This window comes from Electrophorus electricus, chromosome 6, assembly GCF_041902795.1.
Source record: "Electrophorus electricus isolate QZ-2024a chromosome 6, ASM4190279v1, whole genome shotgun sequence".
Lineage (NCBI taxonomy): Eukaryota > Metazoa > Chordata > Actinopteri > Gymnotiformes > Gymnotidae > Electrophorus > Electrophorus electricus.
Genome location: NC_137502.1, coordinates 17,947,828 through 17,972,500, shown reverse-complemented (window position 1 = coordinate 17,972,500; position 24,673 = coordinate 17,947,828). Strand labels below are relative to the sequence as shown.

Below are 24,673 nucleotides of genomic sequence, written 5' to 3'. Positions count from 1 at the left end.
ATATGTTAATTGTAATTATTTATTCATTGTACTTTTCTATACTTGTCCTAAATAGAACACGCATAGATTATAGTGTTGTGATGTGTACTTAATTGAATGTCCATAAATTATAATGTTGTGATGTTAATACTTAATTAATGGCCCAGTGCGGGTGTTTCCTTTATTGCCAAGCTGCCAGAATGAACATTTAAACCTTTCCTTTGTTTAAAAAAAAGCCACAGAATTATAGTATAGTATGAGTTTGTTGGTAATCATTCTCTCAATAGTTGACAAAGCACTTTTGCTAAATGCCGTAAATGTAAATGTAGTGTAGTCTTCTAAATGCCGTAAATGTAAATGTAATGTAAATGTAATGTAAATGTATAACAACTACTTTTCACCTTCTGAAATGCAGAGAGAGAGAGAGACAGAGACAGAGAGACAGAGAGACAGAGAGAGAGAGAGAGAGAGAGAGAGAGAGAGGATACAAATTCATTAATGAAGCTGTGCAAAAAATGTAATAATTTAAGCAAACAAAAACTTAATTATATTAAAGGTAAACCAGATCCTGGTAATTGAGGAGTGTATGTGCAATGAATTGAAGGCACTAAGCACTAGTTCTAACTGCAATCCAGTGATGTCCAGACTTGCGTTTCATTTCATTTTTTAAATTTTTTTTTTCTCATTTCAGTTGCTTTCAGAAGACATAGTCATGAGGTGGTACAAGACATGTATATGTATAGATAAAGAAGATTTTGTATCTTATAGAGATTTGTAGTGCACTGCCTAGACTCTGCAGGTGGATGAATGCTGATCTGGAACATCTGAGAGATCACAGTTTGGTGGGACGACAGCTCCACAGACCCCAGCACTCCAGCCACTCCAGCGACTCCAAGTCCTGCTCATAGCCCATTACTGGAGGGGTGGGTGTTCTACCCCGGTCCACACTTATATCCATGCCGTTTGCACCAATTAGGAGTAACAGGAACCCAGCTGGAGCAGATTAGTGACCCATCACCCTCCTCTCCTCCTAAAACACCAAAAACAACACCCGTGTGTGAGAGGGAGAGGGGAAAAAAAGAAGAGAGAGAGCAAGAGACATAGAAGTGAGAGAGGTGTGAGAGACAGTCACATCATTCAGTAGCCACAGTGCTGGAATGTGGTAGACACATCATCTACTCATGCACTCACATTTTCTCATGCTCTCTCTCTCTCTCTCTCTCTCTCTCTCTCTCTCTCTCTCTCTCTCTCTCTCTCTCTCTCTCTCTCCTTTTAGCTCAAACACTGAACACACTGCACCTCCTCAGTCGTTCAAGGGCTTAATTAATCAGAATAAACAATAATGCAGTTTTAGAACATGCTTGTGTTCAGAAGGTTTGTGTTCACAGCAGTGCAAATAACGTTTGGCTAAACTAAAATGCAAATGTGAAAGAGACTTATTAAAACCCCCCACTTATCAGAAACATTTATAAATTATAATTGTTGTACTGTTGATAACTTCAGGTGAATCCAGTTTCTATGCACTATTTGTATTAGCCATCCTCTACTTCTTCATTAATGCCTAGTATCTGATCACAGTTTATTTTGGGTGGCAGACCCAACCCAGAAGAAACAAAAGGGTAAAAACTCCAATCTCCAACTCCAGCCACAGTTCTGTGGTTTTTTTATAACATGAAAACTCTGTAAAGTTGATGCCTTACAGAATCTCCAAAGTCTTCTATGGCAAGACAAGCAGGTGTAGTGCTTTGCAACTTCATTCCTTGCTGCTCACCCAAACACCAGTTCATAATGATCTTATTCTTTTACAATGTTTTGTAAAACCGTTGGAAAGTTAAGGTTGTGATGGCTTTTGATGGCTTCACTCTGCCTACACTGTGCAAATTAGTGCTAGTAAATATGGCTGCCACAAAGAGCATCCCCTCCTTACCAGCACCTTGAATGGAGCCTTCTCAATGAAGTCTAGTCCAAAAATACACTTCACTGCTGCCACCTCCCTCCTTCTTTCTTTCTTTCTTTCTCTCTCTCTCTCTCTCTCTCTCTCTCTCTCTCTCTCTCTCTCTCTCAGTTGCTGTCTAAACAAACATCTTGAGAGCCGTTCTGAAAACTACCACCATGGCCATTTTAAATCTGCCTGCCCATGCTCTTTACAGATCATATTTATAACCACTTCAAAAGAGGGTTATTTTTAATAGGTAGCCCAAGGTAGCTATCAGACCAAAGTGATGCAAGTTTCTCTCACCATGTTTGTCTGTATATCTATCTGTTTTTCTCTCTCTCTGTTTCTCTTTCTCTCTCTCTCTCTCTTTCATTCTCTCTTCTTGCGTTCCTGGCAGATAGGGCTAAACCACTACTGGGTTAACTTTCCTGGCTCTGCAGGGCGCTGGACAATCCCCTCTTTCATGGAGCACAGAATTTTCAGGCCCTGGCTCCTTCCTCGCAGTCAGGCCATGGGCAGAATTTCTCTGCCTCTCACTTCTGCACTCTCTGCCGCTCACCTTCACAAAGCTACCTTTTACCTATTTATATTTAGCCTCCTTCTTCCATGCTGGCCATTTTGTAGGTGCGGGGAGTTGTGTAGAGTAAAATTAAAAACATTTCTAAATGGTGAGGCTTCGTAACGAGCGTTCGGAAAAAGAAGGAGAGGATGGAAGGGGCACCAGGGGCCAGGAGCAATGGTTTTCCTCGGCTCTTCCCGTAAACGTACTGTGTACCTTATTCAAATGAAGGCAAGGTGAAAACCAGAAAAAGATTTGATCAACAAAAAAAAATAGGTTTAAATGGAATACAGTGAAGGTAGACATCACTACCATAGACACAAAGCTATTATTTTACACAAAATAAATGGTAAAAAAAAGATCCCTTATCAATAATAGTGTAAAACTAACCAAAGTATTCTGTTTTATTTTTTATTTTTTATGATTGTACCAGGTATTATATATTCTATATATAATATACACTTACTGTAGTCATACCAGAGACTCACTGATTGTGTTAATGACAGCTGCAGAATGAGTACCTATCTGCTAAGAGGTGTTTGGCTTTATTTCAGAGCTACATTGGGTGGTGTTGGGCTCTCTTCAATGCAGTGTTGTGTTTGGTGGTGTTGGGTTCTAAGGCAGGGCTGTGTGGGATTGTGTTGAGCTTTGTCTAGTGCAGGGTGGTGTGAGATAGTGTTGGGTTACATTGAAAGACCATGTAGGCAAGTGTTGGGATCCTTTGAGTGCAGGGCTGTGTTGGGTGGTGTTCGGTCACAGTACAGGGTTGTACACAGTACACAGTACAGGCAAGTTTGAGTTGGGTGATATTGGGTCCCAGTGGAGGACTGTGGTGTGGGACACCAGGGCAAGACTTTGGTGTGAGGTGGAGAGCACAGTTACTCCTCTCTGACCTCTAAACTGTCTTGCATCCTGGTGACACACAGACGTTCTTTTCCTGGAACCTGTGAGGATTTTCACTGTGCTCACAATGTGTGCTCATTTATGACTCACACTCATGTCTTCTCTCTCTCTCTCTCTCTCTCTCTCTCTCTTTCTTTCTCTCTCTCTCTCTCTCTCTCGCACACACACATGCACGCACACACGCATGCACGCACACACACGTGCGTGCACACACACACACACACACATACACACACACAAACAGAGACTATGCCTGGCTTTCTCTTCATGACAGACAATTTGTAAAGCTGCTTTGTGACAATGTGTGTTGTAAAAAGCATTATATAAATAACTTTGACCTTAATCTGAGAGATAATGTTTCTATATTATTGTTCAATGTTATGCAGTGGCAGTTATTCTCAAACTCTTTGTATGAGTTGGAATTGAAACCTGCCTCAGAGTTGTAATGCTAATTTGATGCTGTTTAGTATACAAAGGTCAAAAATCTAAAACACTGAGTACAGAAAAACTCAGAAAAGTACTAGTTGAATTAGGTTGTTATATATGGCACAATATTCATTGAGTAATAATGAAATAAAACAAATTAGGCACAAAATAACATATTATTTCAATAATAAAAAGCAAGCACCTACTTACTACATGTATATGAATTTATTTTTATTAATTTTGTTTTGTTAGGTCACAGCAATGCAAGTCAATGAAGGGAGAGAAAGAATGAAGGAAAGTGTAAATGAAAGAGCCAAATCATGAAAGGATGAAAGGATCACAGACCCCTCCATCAAACGGGTGTGGTTCCCCCCTCTCTATGTGAGTCAGGGTGTGAGTGTGAGCCTGGCTGTGTGAGCCTTGTGCATGTGAGTGTGTGTGTTGCAGCCCATAAGTTCAGTGCTGCGCTGCACACACAGGCCTGTTCTGTTCGCCTGTGAGTGTTCACAGTACCTTCATTCCACTGGTGGCCAGAGGAGACGGAATTAGTGATACGGTGAGGGATTTTTCACTGCCCCGAGTCCACCTCTCCAAAGCAAATAAATAACACCCACTCATTCACTGTTTTCTCTCTCTCTTCTCTCTCTTGTACATGCACTGACTCATACACACACGTTCGAGTTCATGCTGAGAAAATAAAGTTTTACCCACTCGTGAACATAAATAGATGAACAAACAGAAAAGGTTGAAGAGGCATTTTAATATGTCGGTTTGATCTTGGCCAACTTTTTTCAGGGTCTCCATACCTCATGTGACCTGCGTTGCCACCTGCCACTGGGATGGAACGGAAAATATTGCCATCTGAGCCTCGTATAACACACGATAAGTGTCAGGAGTGCCATAGCACAAAAATGTTTAAATACTATAGCAGTTTTACTGAAAACAAGTGATCACACATGTACAGGATGCATTCATGTATACACACATATCCTCGCAGCAAAACACCTGACACTCCTTACAGCACGAGTAGCAGGAGAGAGATGAAGGCTGGCTGTGGAGGCACTGCAGACAGTGGAGGAGAGCTAGAGAGGGCTGAGCCAGCCCTGCTACATCAACAGTTTCCTTCAAAACATCCGAGATTTTATTTACGGAGCACCTCCATCATCCCCCTCCCTCCTCTCAATGCCAGTCACCAACGGCCCCTCTCCTGCCCCTATCTCCTGTTCAGGGAATCAAATTCATACGCCCCACCTCTCTCTAACTCTCTCTCTTTGTCTCTGTCCCCCTCTCTAACTTTACCTCTATCTTTCCCTGTTTTTCTTTCAATTCAATTCAGTAAGCTTTACTGGAATTACCATATTCAGTTACAGTACTGCCAAAGTAGTATTAAAAAAAACAAGAATAAACAATTACAATATTAAAGAGTTAAGGAACACCATTATATATTAATAATAAAATGAGATGAGATAATGAGAGAAGAAAATATAATAATAGCAACAACAACAGTAATAATCTCTATCTTTCTCTCTTTGTCTGTCTCTTTCCGTTTCTTTCTCAAGAGTCTCACTCTCTGTCTTTTTGTCTCTGTTTCCATCACCATTGCTAATTTTTATACACACCATAACACTTTGGCCTCTGTATAGTACACATTATATACATAATGAAACAGTAATCGAGTGCTTATGAACATGAAAGTGATTGTGAATATGAATGAATCTGTGTATGTGTGTGTTGGCAATGGTGTTACAAAATATATACAGAATTACTGGTGATTAATTTAGGGTTCCTGTAAATCCTTAACATGAAATTAGGCTTTTTTAAAATTTAATTATTCAATTTAATTAGCTCCTGTATTCACATTGATCCTACATATGGTCAGCATATCTCTCTTTCTCTCCCTCTCTCTAACATTGTTTTGCTGTGGTTCAGCAGGTTGGGTGATATGGCACTTCTCTCTGTAGTTAATGGCTAACTGCAGTGGCAGCGCAGCCATGATGAAACGTTGACATTTCCCTCTGATTAGTCATCCACTCCCCCCCCCCCCCCTCTTTTGTTCCTGACGCTAGAGTGTTTGCTCACAGCTTCAGCACGGGGTGGAGCGCAGGATGGAGAGTGGGGGTGGAGAGGTTAGGGGTGGGGAGGTTACAGGTGTGGCTGGGTGGCAGGGGGCACAGAAGGAACTCCCCAGTGTTTGCTCATGGTGTTTACTTGGTGTGGTGGGGTTGTTGGGGCAGCCGGAGTTCTTGGAGTAAAGGGTCAAGGCCCTTAAAACCTGAATATGTTGATCTGGAATGATAGGATAACACTACAGCTCATTTAAGATGTAGTGCCACTGAATCAAGGTGTAATACTAACTGCAATGTCATTAGGAACTTGTACATTAATTATCCTGTAATCCTTATGCTTTGGTGACACTTTGGTGACACTGTGCACTGACATCTTCAAGTGGTTTCTGAGAATATATATATGCGCGTGTGTGTGTGTGTGTGTGTGTGTGTGTGTGTGAAAGAGAGTGAGAGCGAACCCAAATAAAGATTTATTGAAGACTTTAACGTGTTAAAATTTCTTGATACATGCAACATGGCTTCAGTATTTTACAAGCAGCTCAGGTCTTATCAGGCATGGGGTGGAGACCAACTCTAGAAGCACCTAACTGAAAAACAGGAATGGATCCCTCATACAAACACAAAGTCTGAGCACTCCAAAAACAGTGGATTTAGACAGAGAGAGAGAGAGAGAGAGAGAGAGAGAGAGAGTCAGGTGGAGGGTATTGTAGCAAGTATTTACTCATGCACCTGGCAGATGGCTCTGTTCATTCAGATCAGAGAAGCTCATTAAATGAAGGGCAGTATTGGTACCATGAGAAATGAGCACATGCATAATATGAATCTATGGTAAATTTAGCACATTACCTACAAACCATAGGTTGCATTCTCTTTGTATTTCATACTGGCTACTGCGCATCTGTATTTTGTGGTTTTGTATAATCACAACCCTTTGGTATGAATAATAACAGCTTATTGGGAGATATATGTAAAGACACAAATTAAAAAGAATGCGTTTTACTGCTGATTTCATTAAGCAAGCATTACTGATGCAGACAGTAATGGTGGTCAGCAGACACTTGCTTGAGTGAGTTATTTTATATATATACACATACACACACACACTATGAACAGCTACTATAAATATTCTTCGGTACTAAACAATGCTAAAAGCTGGACATTAAAGAAATGATCAAGAGGAAAAGAGAGGAGAAGAAAGAAGAGGAAAGGTGAGAGAATGGGGGTAGGATATGGGAAGAGAGGTCTAGAGAGGAGGGGAGGAGGTAAGACGAGTGTGTGGAGATGAGTGGATGATAGAGGGGAGGAGAACTCTAAGGCTTTTACCACTGTGTAAACAACAGACTACCCTGATCTTAATGGAATGACCAACAGGCCTCTGTCCTGGCAGGGGTGAGAAGACACTGGAAGCTGACTGTCTTATGCTAGGTATTTACTAGCTTACACACACCTTACACAAAGACATTATGTGAACACACACACACACAAAAAAAAAACAGAAATAAGTGTGGAGTTAAACACTAAATATTTAGTGTTTAGTCTGGTGAGTGTTCAGAACAATGAGTGATGTGTTAGATTAGAGTCTGTGAAACAGGTAAGGGACAGGATCGTGCAAGATCTTTGATATTCAGTGAATTACATCTGTATGTAACAACAACAATAACCTCCTTTTTCACAGAGGTATGATGGAGTGACAAGGCACTGCAAATAATCTGTTTATTCTAACATAATTGTGTAAATTCTATTATATATATCATATTATATGTGATTAAGTATGGACACTGGGTGATATTTGTGGAAATATCTAAAACTGATATCTTCAAACAGTTCTTCCTCATGTTCCTCCTCCTGGTGTCCTGTGGTTGCAGCCTGCTCTGTGGGTTTACTGAGTGCTGGACATGCACTGTGGGACAGGCTGGGTGGCTGTGTCTACCTGGTGAGAAAGGCACTGAGGTAGCAGAGGGAGCTCAGTGGAGCAGTGCTATGTTCGTGCCTGCTTTCCAGATGAGTGAAGAACACAGGTCCTGCTGCTGAAGCAGCTTCTGAGCGGCTCTGCCTCATCAACAATATAGAACGGCAACTGCAAACTTCCATTTTTTCTCTCTTTTTTCTCATTTTTACATTTTTTTTCTCTCTTTCTCACTCCTTCTTTCCATCTGTCCTAGTTCTTCATTGTTTCATCTGTTTCTTTCTTTGTTTCTCTCTCTCTCTCTCTCTCTCTCTCTCTCTCTCTCTCTCTCTCTCTCTCTCTCTCTCTTAATTTCATAGCATGAGCTCTGCTTATAAAGAAATGGCAAAACCAGATGATTTTTCTCAGGAATATTTTTCAAAATATTTTCCCTCAGGAATTTCTTTAGGCAGGTACTCAGGCATGGGTCAAGATCCAGTCATTCTAAACGATTAGCAGGCTTTTACCAAAGCCTTTGTCGTGGATTTGTGTGGTCCACTTTGCCCTGATAACACCCACTCTCAGTCCCCTTACTGGCCCAGTGCCAACTGATAACGCGGTCACATACCATCCATATTAATGATTGGTCAAGCCCAGGGACTGAGTGTGAAACCCAGAGCAGGTAGAGCTCTTTCTAATGCCCAAGTTTGGGCTCCACCCAGCAAAAGTAACACATTCCAGCACTGCTGTGGTAAGAGTGCTCCAGGAACTAAAAATGAAGGAAAAAAAAAACTTCTTAGTGTCTTAGTCACTAATGCACAATAAAAGAATCTGAAAAAAAATCTAATTTCCTTCAAATAACTGCCTGAATTAATTAAGCCACATGTAACACTTGCGAGTTAAATAAGTTAAAGGCACATAAACTCTCAGCTAAATTCATCACAGGTGTTCAGAATGAACTACGATCACCAGGCTGCTTTAAAGTCTGACATAAGAACCATGTGAATAGCATTCCACCAAAAATGTATGAACTTGCTAGCAAATGGATTTTAGGTTTGCATTTTGCTAACCGGGCTATTGTAGCTCTGAACAGAACCGAATCTATTTGGACGCAGCTGGCGGTGGTAGTCTACTTGATACCCCTGTTCTGTGACATGGAGTGAACGCTCACCCTTGTCCATAATCTGGGCGTGATGAGCGAGGCCTGGACGCCTGGCTGTGCTCGTCTTGTCCCTGCTTGCTGCAGGAAGTGCTGGTTAATGAGTACCTGCGCTGTGCTACAGGTGTAGGGGCCAAGGACGGGAGGCGATAAGCCCAACCGTGGTCAGGGAGAGAGGAAAGAGGGCCACTACCAAACAGATGAGCGACAGCAGGAGGAGCAGGGGCAGACATCTATACACATGCCGTATGTTACCAAGATACTTAGGTTTTATGTTTGCCATCATCATAGCATAACATGTGGCTGGCCATAGAGAACAGATAAATCTAAGGTTTTGAAGGTGGCAGTGAGATATCTGTGACTCTTAAAGTCTGACTTGAGTGGGGTTTCAGTGTGTGTGTTTGATTAAGAAGGCTAATTCAAACCCCCCCACCCAAACTTCACTTGGACTGGGCACAGAGTCACATGGATTGAGTGCCCTTTGAGTCAGGACATCGCACTAAAATTTGAATCGATATTTCAGGCTCCTCCTGATCCTCCTCTTCCCGTAGACCATCCATGTTCGACCAGGCAGGCTAATAAATTACCTGCCCCGTCTGCCCCTCTTACCCTCTCCAATGGGTTCCTGCTCCCCCGCACCCTGACCCCCTTTTATCTCCCAGCCTTCACCTGGGTGAACCAACCCCCACTCTCTGGACCTTTCTCCCTACAAACTCACCCAAGTCCACACTCACCAGTTACAACCATGGCTGACAACAGACACAAAGGTATGCAGAAGGTTCTGCTCCGCAAGCCAACAGGGTCTAGCGCCACAGACCTTGACATCTTAAGCAGTGTACAGAAAAAGAGTACCAAATTACCTTTTTGATGCATCTTTTTTTACTGAATAATGGACTGATATCAACTGCAGGTCAGACTCTTACCTGAGCAAATAAATAGGAGGGACGGATAGAAAAGGGACTACACGCACACACATACGCGCACACACAGAATGTGCTGAGCTCTTAATGCATCTGGATCCTGGCCTCCCAGCAGCACCTGAAAATCCACTTTAACTCTCCGGATTACTGCGACATCCTGGTCAGGCCAACTCGGCTTTAGGGAGCACCATTTTGTGACCTAGTATGTACACCAACCATATTGCACTCCCACAGAGCTAAAGTAGTTTTGGGAAGAAAAAAAACAAAAACCCTGGCTAATTCTAACTAATTCTGCTGTTTTGCAGCCCAAACCTCTGGGTAAATATGACACTAACTTAAAAAAAAAAAAACTCTGACAAGTAGTATTACAGGTGGACATGCGTTCTTTTGTGTATATATCTGCAACAAGATTGCTAAAACAGAAATATGGAGTGTTTTGCAAGAAGCTGATTTTGGAGTCAACTGAAGCATCCAAGTGTAGTCTTTTGTACCAGACACAATATGTAGTGATTACACTGGTGCAGCAACACACCAAGATGCCCTTTTAATGCCAAGTAGATACACTAAATAGTGGTAAACGTCACCATGGATACTACTAAATATTCCTACCTGTCTTTTTGAGTGTGTCGCAATCAGCGATCTGTGTTTCTTTGTTCATATTGTTCATAGACCCAGAGCCAGGGTAAAGGCACCACCCTCACTGTATTTCATCCCAATGTTTGGCTCCTCGCCATGGTTTTATGACTCCAGGTGTGGTCTGATTGCTTCCATGTTTGGAAGCTGCTAAATGTCGGCTGTTAACCTGGCCAGTGTTACATGGGAGCATACACAGAAGCAAAGGTGAGGTGCTCACAGCAGCTAATAGATACAACAATAGGAGCCATGCTTCCAGTACTTGGCTATTTCAAGTTCGCTTGGTCAACATTTATACCAGCTTGTGTTTGTGTTTCAGTGTGTATGTGTGTGTGCGTGTGTGTGTGTGTGTTCAGTGAACTTTTCATGTTCATATCACCCTGACCCACACGCTCGTCCGAGTCCTTCTATTGTGACTGTGTGTTCCCTGTGGACGGTACCCAGGCCAGGTGATATTTATCTGAGATAGAACAGCAAAGAGCAAACACTAGCCTGCTTTTATTCCCACTCTGCTTCCACTAAGGATGTTTGAAGCAGGTTTCCAAAGACAAGCCATAGAGGAGGTTATTTGCCAATAAAACATGTTTTTAAAGTGTGCTTTCATCTAGCAGGAAATTGCATAAAATTTGTGGGATTATGAGAGGGAGGTTAACGCCATTGGGGTAAGTTTGGGACTCATAGCTGTTCTATGTGAATAAGTAATAGGGCATGGGGGTGTTTATGATGTGAACACAACCTGCACAACAAGTTTCTCAGTGGAACTGCATAAATGCTAATATTCAATAATAAAATAACAACAGCAACAACAACAATTATAAAAATAATAATGTGGAATTTTGGTTGTTACAGTACTTCATATTATGCTTCAAGGGAAATTAAAATACATTATCAAAACAAACAAAAAAAAACAATCAAGAAGTCCAAACTTTTATATTACTCATATATAAAATGTTATGTATTATATATTAACACACAACTCTAAATGTAAACTCATTCATAATATTACAAACAGCATGTGAACCACATGAGACTGAAAAATGGCTGTGGTAGATCAACTTGAATGCTAGAGAACTAGAGGACATTCCCATGTTTCGGGAATTGTTCCCAGGTTAGGCACACCAGATCTGTTCTAATGCAGATGCATAACTGAAATGCTAATCAATAATGTGCATACTAATACAAGAATGTGCTGTGCTTGCATTGCTATGTTCAGCAGATGTGTAACTGGGGGTTGCTGTAACTATTATTGCAGAGGTTTGCTCCTTGTACAACAGTAAGGTGCAAAAGGGACAGGACACTATGAGGGTAATTTAACTGGAATGTACATTCTCTTGGTTTTTCAGTGAATTGCTATTAAGGTGCTTCTTCTTTTATTTTATGTTGTCTTCAGTTCCTGGATACAGCCCTGATGGTATAAATGAAGACACTTAATAAAGTGACGTTCCATGTCGCACCCGAGGAAGATATTTATTTAAGCAAATCAGACCACGTGCTTATGTAAGTAGGATGTAGGTCATAAAGATTTTTTTACAGTTCTCCAGAGACTGGAGTTTTTTTTAAATCATAAAACTCCACACACTATGGGTGTATGGGTGTTCTCTTTGTTTCTATCTATCTACATACATGGTGTTTATATATATATATATATATATATATATATATATATATATATATATATATATATATATATATAAAATAATTCCTCTCTCAATCACTATTGGTCATTTGGAACACTTAATGATCAAAATAACAGACAGACTAAGTGAAGCACATATCTTTTAAAATACAGATCTTGCTGCCAAATTTATAAACCTGGCACACTGGAATGGAATAGAAATAACAAACAGATAATATCAGAGGGTGTTAACCTTTCTTCACCTACCTGTGCACCTGACTTGCTAATTGCATCCTGGATAGCCTGCGGAGGTTCCTGGCTCGCCCATAACTGCCTTTAGGTTATTCAGCGTCAAAACACAGGTCATTCATTCCCGATAAGAGTTTGCATCTATCTGTTAGGCACACAGCCTGGATCCTTTAATGATGACTTAAGGTGAACATCCTAGTATGCATGACATTCGCCGACATGCGGCATCAGCGGAAGACACTGCATTGGTTAAAATACTGCTAGAAGCTGAAAGTACTGAAAGTAATATAGTTCTTTAGCTCCCTCTTTTGGTGAAAGACTAGGAAGTTCATACCTCGATTGTAAAAATGTACATATTAAACTAAAAAAACTGTATTTGACCTGTTGTCGTACACAATGTTGGAATTTACTTTGTTTAGGGAGTAAGTTATCTACCGTAAAGGTAATCGACATCTAAAAGGAGAAACAGGAAATAGAAGTATTGCGACTTAAACGACATAAGCTATTATAAAAATCCTCCGTAACGCCCTAGGAACTTGGTACCTCTTTAATATTATCAGAAAGCGTTACCAGCGTGGACATATCATTTTTAGGCTTTGCATTAGATATTTTAAATAGCATTCGTGTATATATTATGATTGTTTCAGAGCACAGGACATTAATAAATACTTATCCATGCTGCAGTTGATACCGATCACTAAGATATTACTTAACTTTTATCCTGAAATCGACGTATGCTTCTTTCGTTCGGGTGAACTGTCGCATTGTCATTTGTTCTGGGCACGTTACTAGGCTTGTTTTCATTTACGACTTATGTTTAAGCATACCAGATGACATGGGAAAAAAACAACATTAAAATAGTTATTTTAAAATGTTCTTGGTCTGGCCAACCCAGTACTGCCAGAACTGTCTATATAAATAGGGAATTCTATAAATCCTGCATAAAAGCTGCGTAAACGTCATTTGATTGCGTATCATCCTATAGGGCGGCCGTTTAGGGTTGATCACATGATCACATATCGTACAAGAAAAGACAGGACTGGAATATTGTTCCTCTGAAGACTGGGTAGAAGTAGATTTATTTCGGTTTTTCCATGTTACATTTAACTTGTTACTTATTTTTCTTTTCAGAAGACGTCTAAATATTTCAGTCGAGTCACACTCTTAATCAAACAAGACGGGTAGCGTTAGGTTTTTAAAGGCAAGTCTCTTGGTTTTTGTATATGATTCATTGTTTACTATATCACTTTACATTCTCGTAACTAGTGTTTTTATTGTCGATTTGTAGGCTTAAGGATATATTGTATATAAAATATAAAGTGTTTTATATTCTCGGACGAGTAAAATCTATAAGATGCCATCCGGCAGGCAATTGCCTAGCAGGAACAAATCTAATAGGATATAAGATATAATTCTTGATTTAGAGGCTATTTTAGTACACGTTATGCCCTAAAGTTTACGGCTGAATAAGTATGGCAGTTTCTTGATTGGCATGAAATTGGGCCTAAGACGGACAAATTGAGCGAATTTTACTGCGATCTCCGTTTCTATATTTCTCAATCATAATTGTTGTGCAACAAGGAAGAGTTCAGGAAATTAAACTAAAAGCTAACCTTTACGCGCACACAAATGAAGTGTCGCGTCTCAGAAGAAATGCACTTGCTCTCGTTGATGTACAGAACGACCTTGTTTTTGCTTACTCATATAAAGGTACTTTTTAGGTTAGCTTCATGACGATTAACCTCACATAGGACTGTATAGCATATGTATATAAAGAGAGATTTTGCTTTAATTGTATATTTAGCAGAGTTGCACACCCAAAGAGATACTGGTAGATCTTCTTAAATTGCATACCTATTTCATTTGCCAAAGACTTGCGGAGTAAGTTGAACTCATGTTGATTGTATCTGCATTATAGATAGATGGATAGAAGTTTACTGATCCATAGGTAAATTAGTTATTAAATTTCTCTGCATGTGAGCTACTATATGTTCATGACTTTCACGCTTGTGCTGTCAACATTTCAAGGCTTTTTAGTGGTGAAACAAAACTCAATATATAAATGTAACAGTATTATAAATCAAGCCAATGGTCAGCCATCATGTTAGACAAAATAATGATTAAAAAAAACCAACAACTTCATGATGTGGTCACATTGGCATCAGGAAGTCTAAGGGCTTCTTTCTCATGACTTGCAACTAATGTGGTCACCTTAATTTCTGTTGTTTTTCTCCATGTGACTCTAAAACCGCTTCTTCTTTTGCATCCCATTTGAACTGTTCAGCTTTTGCAATGTGGCTGCAGTGTGCATGGTCATTAGGAAGGATGGCTCAGCCACAGAGTAGTGGTGTATGGCCAGCATGAATGCTGACAATCATAGACTGTTTTCTGCATTATGATCTGCATTAAAAGTTACAGTGTATGGAACAGAATGCATTTAGGAGGGGCAAAACCTATATGCGCTCATGCAAACACAGAAATGTATCCACACCCTCACACAAATGTACATATTTATACATTTTTCATCCATACCTAATCATCTGTCTGCGAGATAGGCAAGTGTCGCTGTGTCTTAAAATGTTTACATGATTCACTACTGGACTGTCTCATAATGAATATTTCTTTTTCTGCCAGGACCAGTTACAAGTTTTCTTTTAAATGTGTCAGGAAAGTCCACAAGAATGAAGTCTGATATTCCATATGAAAAAGTTTGTATGACAAAGTCTAAAATGTTTATCACTGAATTACAATAATTAATGTGTACATTAAAACTATATATATTTACATGAACTGACATTTATTTTTTTTCTAAAGCTGTCTGCATCTTAGTTGAATGAATTTCTCTCTAGATGGCTGATGTGGAGTGGAACAAAGCAGAGGCCCATCAGAAACATCTGAAGGTACAGGGTGAAAGACTTCTTTTGTTTTTTTAAGAGATACAGAAAAAAACATTAATCATTATATTAGTTTCATGTTAGGTTAATATCTTGTGTTCATTGAGAGCTCTGTGTTTGTGTGTGTCCATGCAGTATCACAGGTGTCTGATAATCATCACCTGTCTCACCACTGTGCTGCTCATGGTCTTTGTCCTCCAAACTCTTCTGGTTCCTGCTGTTATGTCAGCATCCAGACCTCTTAGGCTGCAGGTGCATCCTTCTGTCAGGGAAACCTGCCTTGATCCCTGCAGGTGAGCATGTTCCTTAATGACCTCCAATCTGCATTCTCATTTTAAGGAGCTACGAACTATGTCTGGAGAGCAGGTATCACCCTGTTTATTTATTTATTTATTTTTATTATTTTTGTATTATTATTATTTTTTAAAGGCTTCTGGCTTGCTTTAACCACCACTGCTGCTTTCTCCCATCTGCAGTTTCAAAAACACTGCTGTTTCTGCTTTTGTGGCTGCAAAGGAAAGCTTGATTTACTGTTCTAATGAAAAGTAGCATTGGTGATTTATGTGCAGATTTGTTTTGGTGGAGAGTATCCCAGTGGGGGTGGAGTTCAATTCCTCTACTCCTCACCAGTCCATCTATGAGACCTGGCTCAGCCTCATCTCAGAGGCTCAGAGGAGCCTAGATATTGCTTCATTTTACTGGACACTAACCAATAAAGACACGCAGACACAAGAACCCACAGCCAGTCAGGTAAGTATAAATACATTTTGTAGTTTTCAATAACCTGTGAGATGTAGCTCTTTGGATGTTTTGTGGATTGTTCTGTGCTGTAGGGTGAGAAGATACTGCAAGAGCTTGCACAGCTCTCAAGGAAGATATCGGTGCGGATTGCTGTGAGCACTCCTTCAGAAACCCAGCCAAAGGATGACATTAAACTTCTTGCTGATTCTGGTAAACACTTGGAGCTAGTACTCGCTTTGAATTTTAATTGCTTTTGATTTATGATGTCGGTAGAGTTTTGTTTGTTACAACAGGCTAGAGCAGACAGTCCCAATTTTTGCTTATATACTGGCTCTCAGCTCAGCTGTACAAGGTATTCAGTGTTTTTGATTTCTTGGTCCAGGTAAAAGAACTGGGATAGAGATACATGTGGACCGTCTAAGGGTCTCAAAAGCCTAAATTGGAGAAACACTGCACTAGTGACTTAGTTGTACTTGTAGTCTACTAGCATTTTGGTCAGTTATGCTCAGCAGTTAATTCACTAATGGTAAATTGTTCTCTGCACAACTGTGTGCTTGTAGGGGCCTATTTTATGAATGACCTGAAGAAAGGGCAGGTGATATCTGGATATTTATACATTTATTTCATTCAAATGAGTTTATGCTGTATGTTTGTATAAACAATATTGACATGTAAATTCAGTATAATTGTAAATTAAAATCCAGCTAACACCTGTCTTTTGGTCAAAGCCAAATTAAAAAAAGAAGCCAAAATAGGTTGACACAATGTAGAAAAGGTTACAGCTAGTCACCTGACTTCCAAGTGTAATAGTCATGTCAGGAGTGGTTGATTATAGCTTAAAGTTGAAAAAAAAATGTTACAGCTATAGAGAAGGTTTATGCGCTCCAAGTGATCAGCCAGTCCACAGTAGGTTTTGGTGGTGCCTTGTAAAAAAACAACAACAAAAAAAAAAACATCAAGCCTTTAATGATGATGTACCTTGCATATGGTGATGCTTTCCATGGTGATGTCTCTCGCAGGTGCAGAAGTGAGGACTGTGAACATGCGAGAGTTAACGTCTGGTGTGCTACACACTAAATTCTGGGTGATTGACAAGAAACACATTTACATAGGCAGTGCCAACATGGACTGGAGATCTTTAACACAGGTAACTGTTGTTTTTTACTATCCAACACTGCCCACTCTTTGCTGTCAAATTCATAGTTCATCATATTTCATTGGGTTTTTTTGGTAACGTTCAGGAAACTTTGAAATATGTCTTGCAAAGCCACCTGATCAGTGTCTTTAGCATTTCAGTAGTAACAGTAATAACAGCCTTAAACGTTTGGCTCTGTAATTAGCAGACAATTTGAATCAGGTGTGGTAGAGCAGGTGTGGAAAACCTTAAAGTCTTGAACTTGCTGTAGATACCCATATTCTGTTGGACAGATCCAAGGTTCATGTGCTGTGTTGTCTGTTGATCACTCAGGTGAAAGAGCTAGGGGCAGTTGTGTATAACTGCAGCTGCTTGGCCAGTGACATAGGGAAAATCTTTGAAGCCTATTGGTTCCTAGCGCAGAGTAAAACTGTCCCCTCCCCCTGGCCTAGCCAATACACTACACTCTACAACAAGGACACACCCATGCAACTGTTACTCAACGGAACTGACTCCAGGGTCTACCTCTCGGTAAGTCAGGACTCCTTCAGAGAGGACAGTGAGTAGTGTTGAGTAACTGGAGTGAAAACAAAGCGTCTTCTAATACCACAAAAATGGTCATAAACTGCTTAAAAGTAGTTTGGAGTAATTATTATGATTTGGCAGATATGTTAAATCTGTATGTCTGTAGGTTTTTTAATGTATGTATATAATTATTGTATTTTCTCCATTAGGTTGGGTCTTATCAGAATTGCAATATACCCAAATAAAGATAATGAGAATAATTATTTGATTAATTCAGAATATTCTTTTTTTTTTTTTTTTTTTCTCTCCATATTCACTTGGGTGATTAGGTTTTTGTGATTTTAAAAAGCAAAAAATTCCATTCTTCCAGAGCTCTCCTCCATCTCTCTGTGCTGATGGGAGGACCTCAGATCTGCAAGCTATACTGAGTATCATCAGAGATGCCCAGCAGTTTGTCTACATAGCTGTTATGAACTACCTGCCCACCATGGAGTTTTCATCTCCAAAAAGGTTTGTGTTGCCTTCAGTAGTCTAGGGAATTCCATTGAGCACCATTAAATGTTCATTTTTTACTTATTATTAGTATTTCAAAACTAAAGATATGAAAAATAAAATATTTTTCAGAATCAGGGTTAGTGAATCAGAACCAAAAAACAAAACAAAAAAAATCCCAGGTTTTGATGTTAGACCTTGGCTGTGCATGGTGGCCTGCAGGTACTGGGCTGCCATTGACACGGAGCTGAGGCGTGTGGCATATGAGCGGACAGTTCGTGTGCGTCTGCTCATCAGCTGCTGGAACAGCAGCTCGCCGTTCATGTTTCCCTTCCTGCGCTCACTCGCCTCCGTGCAGGACTCCAGGAGCAAGCTGGATATCCAGGTGGTGAGTGGCCACACTGTAGAGCTTGAGTTTACGTAGAGGTAAAACGATTGCAGTATTGAGCTGGTGAAGAGTGTGGCATGCTAAAAGTCAGCATGACCTGCAGTGAGAATGTATATAAAACGGAGGACAACGGTGTGAACATTTTGTAAAAACATGACTGAGGTTAAGACACAATGCTTAAGAATGCTGGTCTGAGGTTCAGGTTGCCAGTAAGTAACCAGGAAAATACGTAGGCGCTGTGTTCACTTTTGGTTTTCCTTTTACAGTGCTTACTGCTGGAGGCTGTTCTGAGTGTCACTTCTGTGAAGATTCTTACAGTTTTTTGTTTTTTTTTGTTTGTTTGCTTCATCTGTTGCTGTACAGTGATGCAATGAAGCTGACTATAAATTACGTTCCTTTTTTTGCACAGAAAATCTTCCTTGTGCCTGCCAGCCCCAGTCAAAAGGAAATTCCCTATGCCCGGGTGAACCATAACAAGTACATGGTGACAGACAAAGTTGCTTACATAGGTATAATGATTTATTTTTCTCAATGCAGCTTCCCTATTTATTAAATTGATAACTAGGACCATGTTCAGACCTCAATGCTTTGTGTCCTTGGTTTTCAAATTTTTCTTTCTCCTCGACATTCTGATGTATTCCCACTAGAGGGTGGTATAAAACTAAATATAATCCAATCTTCATTTTCCTGTTCTGCAGGAACATCTAACTGGTCTGGGGATTACTTTGTGAACACAGCTGGCTCTGCGCTGGTGGTGAATCAGACCTCAGCCCAGTCCACAGGTCCCACTGTGCAGGAACAACTCCAATCTGTGTTTGAGAGAGATTGGGATTCTTCATATAGCATTCAACTCAATCACAATACCAACCTCAAAGATGTATGTGAGCCACAGGCCACACAGTACTCAGATCTCTGACCTGGCCATTCCAATTTTGTGGACTACCATCGTGCGAAATGAAGTGAGGTTAGATAGTGCTGAGTGAACTTTTCTGTGCTTATGGCAAAATGGTTTGACTTTTGGCAGATTTGGATAGGGGGTGATGCTTACTGTGGACCTAAACATTGCTGTTTCTATGCACAAGACGTTGAGCACAGTCCTGAGAGTCTGCTGAGTAGTAGTCTGGGTCTCCCTGGACTCTGATAAGATGGTGTTTGAGAATGTTTTAAACCTTGGTGTTAATGGCTGTGCATAGCTGACCATGTTTGCATGCCTTTCTTGACCTAAAGGCATAACATGCCTACATTCCGAGGAAAAGGCCATGTAGAAAGCGTTTAGAAGTGCTTTCACTTTTTAAAGTCGAGATTGTCATTTGATAAGTAACTTTCTCAGTTCTTTTTAGGATGCAAGTACCATTTATGCACTAGCATTTTTTAACAGTGTGGTACGTTTTAACATGAACCTAAATATGTCTTTTCTCAGACTGTGAGCCAGTAGCACAGAGTATTTTCAATCAGGGAGATGTGTGTGGCTTACTGAGTGTTAGTATTTTCATATTTTATCAAAGGGTAGTTGGGATCAGGAACTTCTGTGAACCTCTCGTCAATTTAGGCCAGGTCAGTGTTAGACAAAAATCACTCTCCCATCAGTGAGGGAGATGTGTACGTTTGTTTTTGTTTTGTTTGGGGGGGAGGGGGCGGTTAGTTTGTTTTTGCTTTCCTGTGACTAAATATATTTTACTCACACTTCATCTAGCAGGATTGTCCCATAATGTAATTACAAACACAGATGTGGGACAATATAAACCATTAAAAGAACTTTCACAGCTTAATAACAATGCAGTACTGGAGGTCTTACCACAACATGCAAGCTGGAGTCTGGGAGTTTTCCTGCTTCAGAAAAAAACACCCCACCTGACTCAACTGTCCAGCAAGTTAGCAGACCTATAAAATGGGTGTGTTGGAGCAGGGGAAACACTGAATTATTTGGTGCAGGAACTGCACTTAGCAGTTTAAGGAACTGCTAAGTAGAACACCATGTTCCCTCTTCTCATAAAGTAAAAACATACACTTCTGTTGAAACATCATTTCAGTCTGCTGCAGCAAATGATTGGAATACACTCCAAAAACACTAAAACTGGATTCACTTGTTCCTATTACTAATTTTAAGAATAGTATAACTGCATATGCCTGTTTCTCTTTTAACCAGTTGTTTTACACAACAGGGGTCTGTCTCAGTTGTGTGGAGTTTTATCCATTTTGTTTATCCTTTCTCTCAAGCTTTTACTGCTACCCAGGCTGCCATGGTAAACAGGAATGTGTTCTTAATGACTTTATTTTAACATATTTTAACCAGGTAAATCACAGATTTGGATTCTTAAAGGTTTCATGCATTGTTACGCACTTGGCTAACTATATAGGAAGTGCAGAGGGCTGGTACTGTGGTCCCAGTAGTACCACAGCTCCCCTGGTGACAACCATAATTTGTAACAAGTTTTCATTTAGTGTTCTATTTAAAAAGATGATAAGCTTCAATGTATATTTAGTCTCTCCACCTCAGCTCATATATACTGTCTCTTTAACTGCATTTTTACTTTCTTTACTGTGTAAAAAGGCAATTGCTTTGTTTCATTTTCTTTTCCCATATTTTACTATATTCTATTTTGCTGTTGTCTTTATAAGTCGCCAAACCTAATTCAACAAGGGATGATCTGTCATGGACTTTTAGTAAACATAACGAATAACTGAGCATTCAACTGCAGTGTCTAGTCTCTAAGGTCCATGTGTGCTCAGTTTAACACCTGTAAAGATGTTAAAAGCCTGCAGGTCCAGTTCTGTATCAGAGTGTTTCCCCAGAATCAGTGATGGAGATGTATAGAAGTAGTGAACTTTTAGCAAGCCTGACTCATGGTTGCAGACGGGCTCTGCAGGCCTCAGCTTCATATGGAACAAAATGGACTGCCTGCTGAAGAGCACAAACTAGAGAAAGTCATACAGCTGGAACCTGAAGAGTTTGTTTTTATATATATATATATATATATATATATATATATATATATATATATATATATATATATATATATATATATATATATATATATATAATTTTTAGTAGTAGTTAACTCAATTATGAAATAAAACAATTAGGGAAAACATGGCACACATGAAACTTGGAGACAGTATAAGAGTTTTTATAATAGTTTGCGGTGGAATGTTGCCTTTTGTGAAAATAAAAAAAAGCACATATCTGAAAATGATAACATTTTCATTGTGTTTATTAATATTATTTGTAATTATCTACTATCTACTATTGGCTTACTTTATTATTTTATGAAAGCAGGTGATCTTGGCCTCACCGTCAGGCTTGTGTAGCTGCTCTGTGGGGAACCCTGACCCAGAATCTCCTGATTGCTTGGCAGCTTCTCAACTATGAAGAGTTCTGGAGGGTTACACAGCTCCTCAGCAGAACACTGCACAAGTGAGAACAGCACTTGAGGAGTTAATATCTGCTGGGAGATCCCAAAGGATCCTACAGACAATACTTCAGTACTCCCAGCATCCATCTGGATGGGAGGGGAGCACCCATCAAGGTCCACTGGTGGGGTCAGAGCGAGATGGGTGGGCATTGTCTGAAGGCTTGTGGGTTACCTAGCATATTGGTTAGGGAAGTAAGCATGGAAGCAGCATGGGTTCTTCTATGTGATACCATGTCAATGAGAAATCCACTAAGCCATGTTTTAGCAGTTTTGGTGGAATTTGGCCATGTTTGCAGCATGATTGTATACAGATCCAGCTGGGAGCTCCCCAGGTCAGCTGGCTGGAGTGTTTCACCAAGCTCCCATGTTAGTGAGGCAAAGACCCCCCCATCTTTCAAGTTGTGTTCTGCACTTGGTTTAGGGCTAGACTCTGTTGATAGGCCTCTGCTACCTGGACAGTTTGTCCCTTATAGTGTATAGTATACATGGTGTTCCTTATGATGCTCCAGATCACTGAGCTCTGAGGTGAGGTCATTGGCTGAACTACCATAAGACTGGATCACTTTACAGCTAAGCTGGTAGGGCACTTTCAGCTTATTACAGTGGTCCTTCTCTGGGCAATGCTAGCAAGCTTTATTTTCACTGCGCACATCATTATCTTCTGAAGCAAGTGCAAAATCTTTCATGTGTTTGTATACATGTTGATCTTGGTAGGGCTGAAATATCTTTTTATACCCTGCTTTTGGGTTGCAGTTCTTTTCGTGACCTCAGATGACCTCCTAGGAAACAGGGCTGTCTGTAGCTCTTGGAGTGACCGGTTATAGTAGCTTTATATGCCTGGGCCATAGAGATGTGTTAGTATGATAAACGGGTAGCTAAGGGCTGCGCTAGGGTTGATTCTGTGATGGGAATTGGTCAATACTCACTTCATAAGCTCCACCATGTAGTGGCGATCAACATTTTGAAACACCTCGTGTGTGTGTGTGTGTGTGTGTGTGTGTGTGTGTGTGTGTGTGTGTGTGTGTGTGTGTGTGTGTGTGTGTGTGTGTGTGTGTGTGTGTGTGTGTGTGTGTGTGTGTGTGGTGCACAACTGGTCAAGGGAACTGAGGATATTTTTCCCACGCTTAGCAATTTGAGTGTTTTCCTTCTGTTTAGCCTCCATCTGAGCCAGCAGCCAGGTAGGGGCAACGTTCTCAATGTTACCAAGCTTGAAGTAGAGTCTAGTCTTGCTAGCAATGTTGAGCAGGTGAGGACGAGGAAGGCCTAGGTTCGCACAGATGTAATGTACCTGGTCAAACTCTGAGTTACCAGGGTAAAGAGGCCACCCCAAGAGAAGCTCTGACATGACACAGACAAGTGACCACATCTCCACTTCTCGCAGAAAGGTAGTCCCAGGAGAATCTCTGGAGATCTGTAAAACCTGGTAAAAGGATGAAAGATGAATACGAACACTGAAATGGACATACAGTAATGGTAGCTATATCAATACAGTAAATAATGTACATTATGATAGATGAATATATTTTTAAAATATTTTGAAAGATGCTTTGAGATGTTTGTTTAGACCTGGATTGGATGTAGGGCTCTTTAAACAAATGCACTTCACTGAAAATACTGGCGGATCCGAAATCTATTAGTTTGACGCGAAAGGGATACCGATGCTAATACACAGTCATGATGTTTTCGGGTTTTACATCGGCGTGGATGATGGCCAGTTATTTAAGTTTGGTCAAGGCTCTCAGAACCTGACAGGTAATGGTTCGAATATTACGAGCAGGTAAAGGCCTGAAGCCTTTTTGATGATCTCCTTCTGAAATTCATACCATTTTTTCCTTCAGCATTTCAAATACCAAATTATGGTGACGTAGGTCTCGAAAAGCGTCGATAAAATGAACGATATGACTTCTTTCCAAATTTGACAGAAAGAACCGCTATCCGTTTCAATCCATTTTTTATGACGCGACTTCTTTTAACATCACATTTCATCATTTTTACCGCCACTATTCTGCCCCCCTCCCCTCCCCAACTCCCTCTTTAGCGTATTAAAACCTTTCTGAAGGTCCCCTTCCCAATCAAGTCCAAGGTATGATAAACTTCAGTGTGCGAATAGATATCATGTCTTACTGTCCTCTTGTCGCCTTTCATTTCAATAATAAACATAGTAAATAATTCGAAAGTGATAGAACGTCCAATGTGGTCGTAATCATAACAAAATATTCTGTCGTATAAATTCTTCTTGGATATACATTTTTTCTCTAGTGGACAGCAGTGACAATTGTGAGATAAGTGGATAATTTCATTACTAAACGTACAAAATAATAAATTGGAACTATAAGCAACATTTTAACAGCATGAAGCGTACGTATAAGGCTACTGTATGGGTAGAATAGATAGCGCCTACGAATTTAAACATTTAAAAATAGGAAAGTAAAATCAGATTGAGGTGGTCTTTTTTCACACAGTGTATTTCACCAAAAAAAGGCATTAGACAGACGAGTGTTCATCAATTGTTCGTGTACTCCATCCTTCGTCCAGGGAGAATTCCCTACACGCCCGACACACGGACACAAGAAAGAGCCAAAGATGGCGGTAAGTCCTTGGAATGCTTATAGGCTTAGAAATGAACCAGCGGGATTTTGATCCACATATATAACGAGAGATTCTTTACGTGTGTGTATAGTAACGAAGATGCAGAGAAAGAGACTGCTGTTCAGAATAAATGGCAGTTAAGGCTGATCTAAGTTCTGTACCAGTG

At 40.2% G+C, this 24,673-nt stretch overlaps 2 protein-coding genes across 6 annotated transcripts; one reads left to right on the top strand and one right to left on the bottom strand.

The window, feature by feature from the left end:
• Nucleotides 1-13,342: 13,342 nt before the first annotated feature.
• pld3 (phospholipase D family member 3) lies at nt 13,343-21,686 on the top strand. 5 transcript variants are annotated; one of them, XM_081715913.1, is made up of 13 exons: nt 13,343-13,531; nt 14,249-14,278; nt 14,965-15,038; nt 15,180-15,230; nt 15,360-15,517; nt 15,794-15,974; nt 16,058-16,175; nt 16,985-17,112; nt 17,434-17,631; nt 17,996-18,135; nt 18,340-18,505; nt 18,915-19,014; nt 19,204-21,686. In XM_081715913.1, the coding sequence occupies exons 3-13, from the start codon at nt 15,012-15,014 to the stop codon at nt 19,419-19,421; spliced, it is 1,485 nt and encodes a 494-aa protein (XP_081572039.1). In that variant the 5' UTR covers nt 13,343-13,531; nt 14,249-14,278; nt 14,965-15,011; the 3' UTR covers nt 19,422-21,686. The 5 variants fall into 5 exon arrangements, with proteins under 5 accessions (XP_081572039.1, XP_081572040.1, XP_026870283.1 ...); XM_081715914.1 differs by having other exon boundaries at nt 15,145-15,230; XM_027014482.3 differs by lacking the exon at nt 14,249-14,278.
• Nucleotides 21,687-22,048: 362 nt separating this feature from the next.
• LOC145658481 (homeodomain-interacting protein kinase 4-like) lies at nt 22,049-24,442 on the bottom strand. Its single transcript, XM_081715391.1, is given in 5 exon segments — nt 22,049-23,289; nt 23,292-23,338; nt 23,485-23,838; nt 23,840-23,950; nt 24,438-24,442. Coding segments are annotated over 5 exon segments (1,059 nt in total). The 3' UTR covers nt 22,049-22,747.
• Nucleotides 24,443-24,673: the final 231 nt, after the last annotated feature.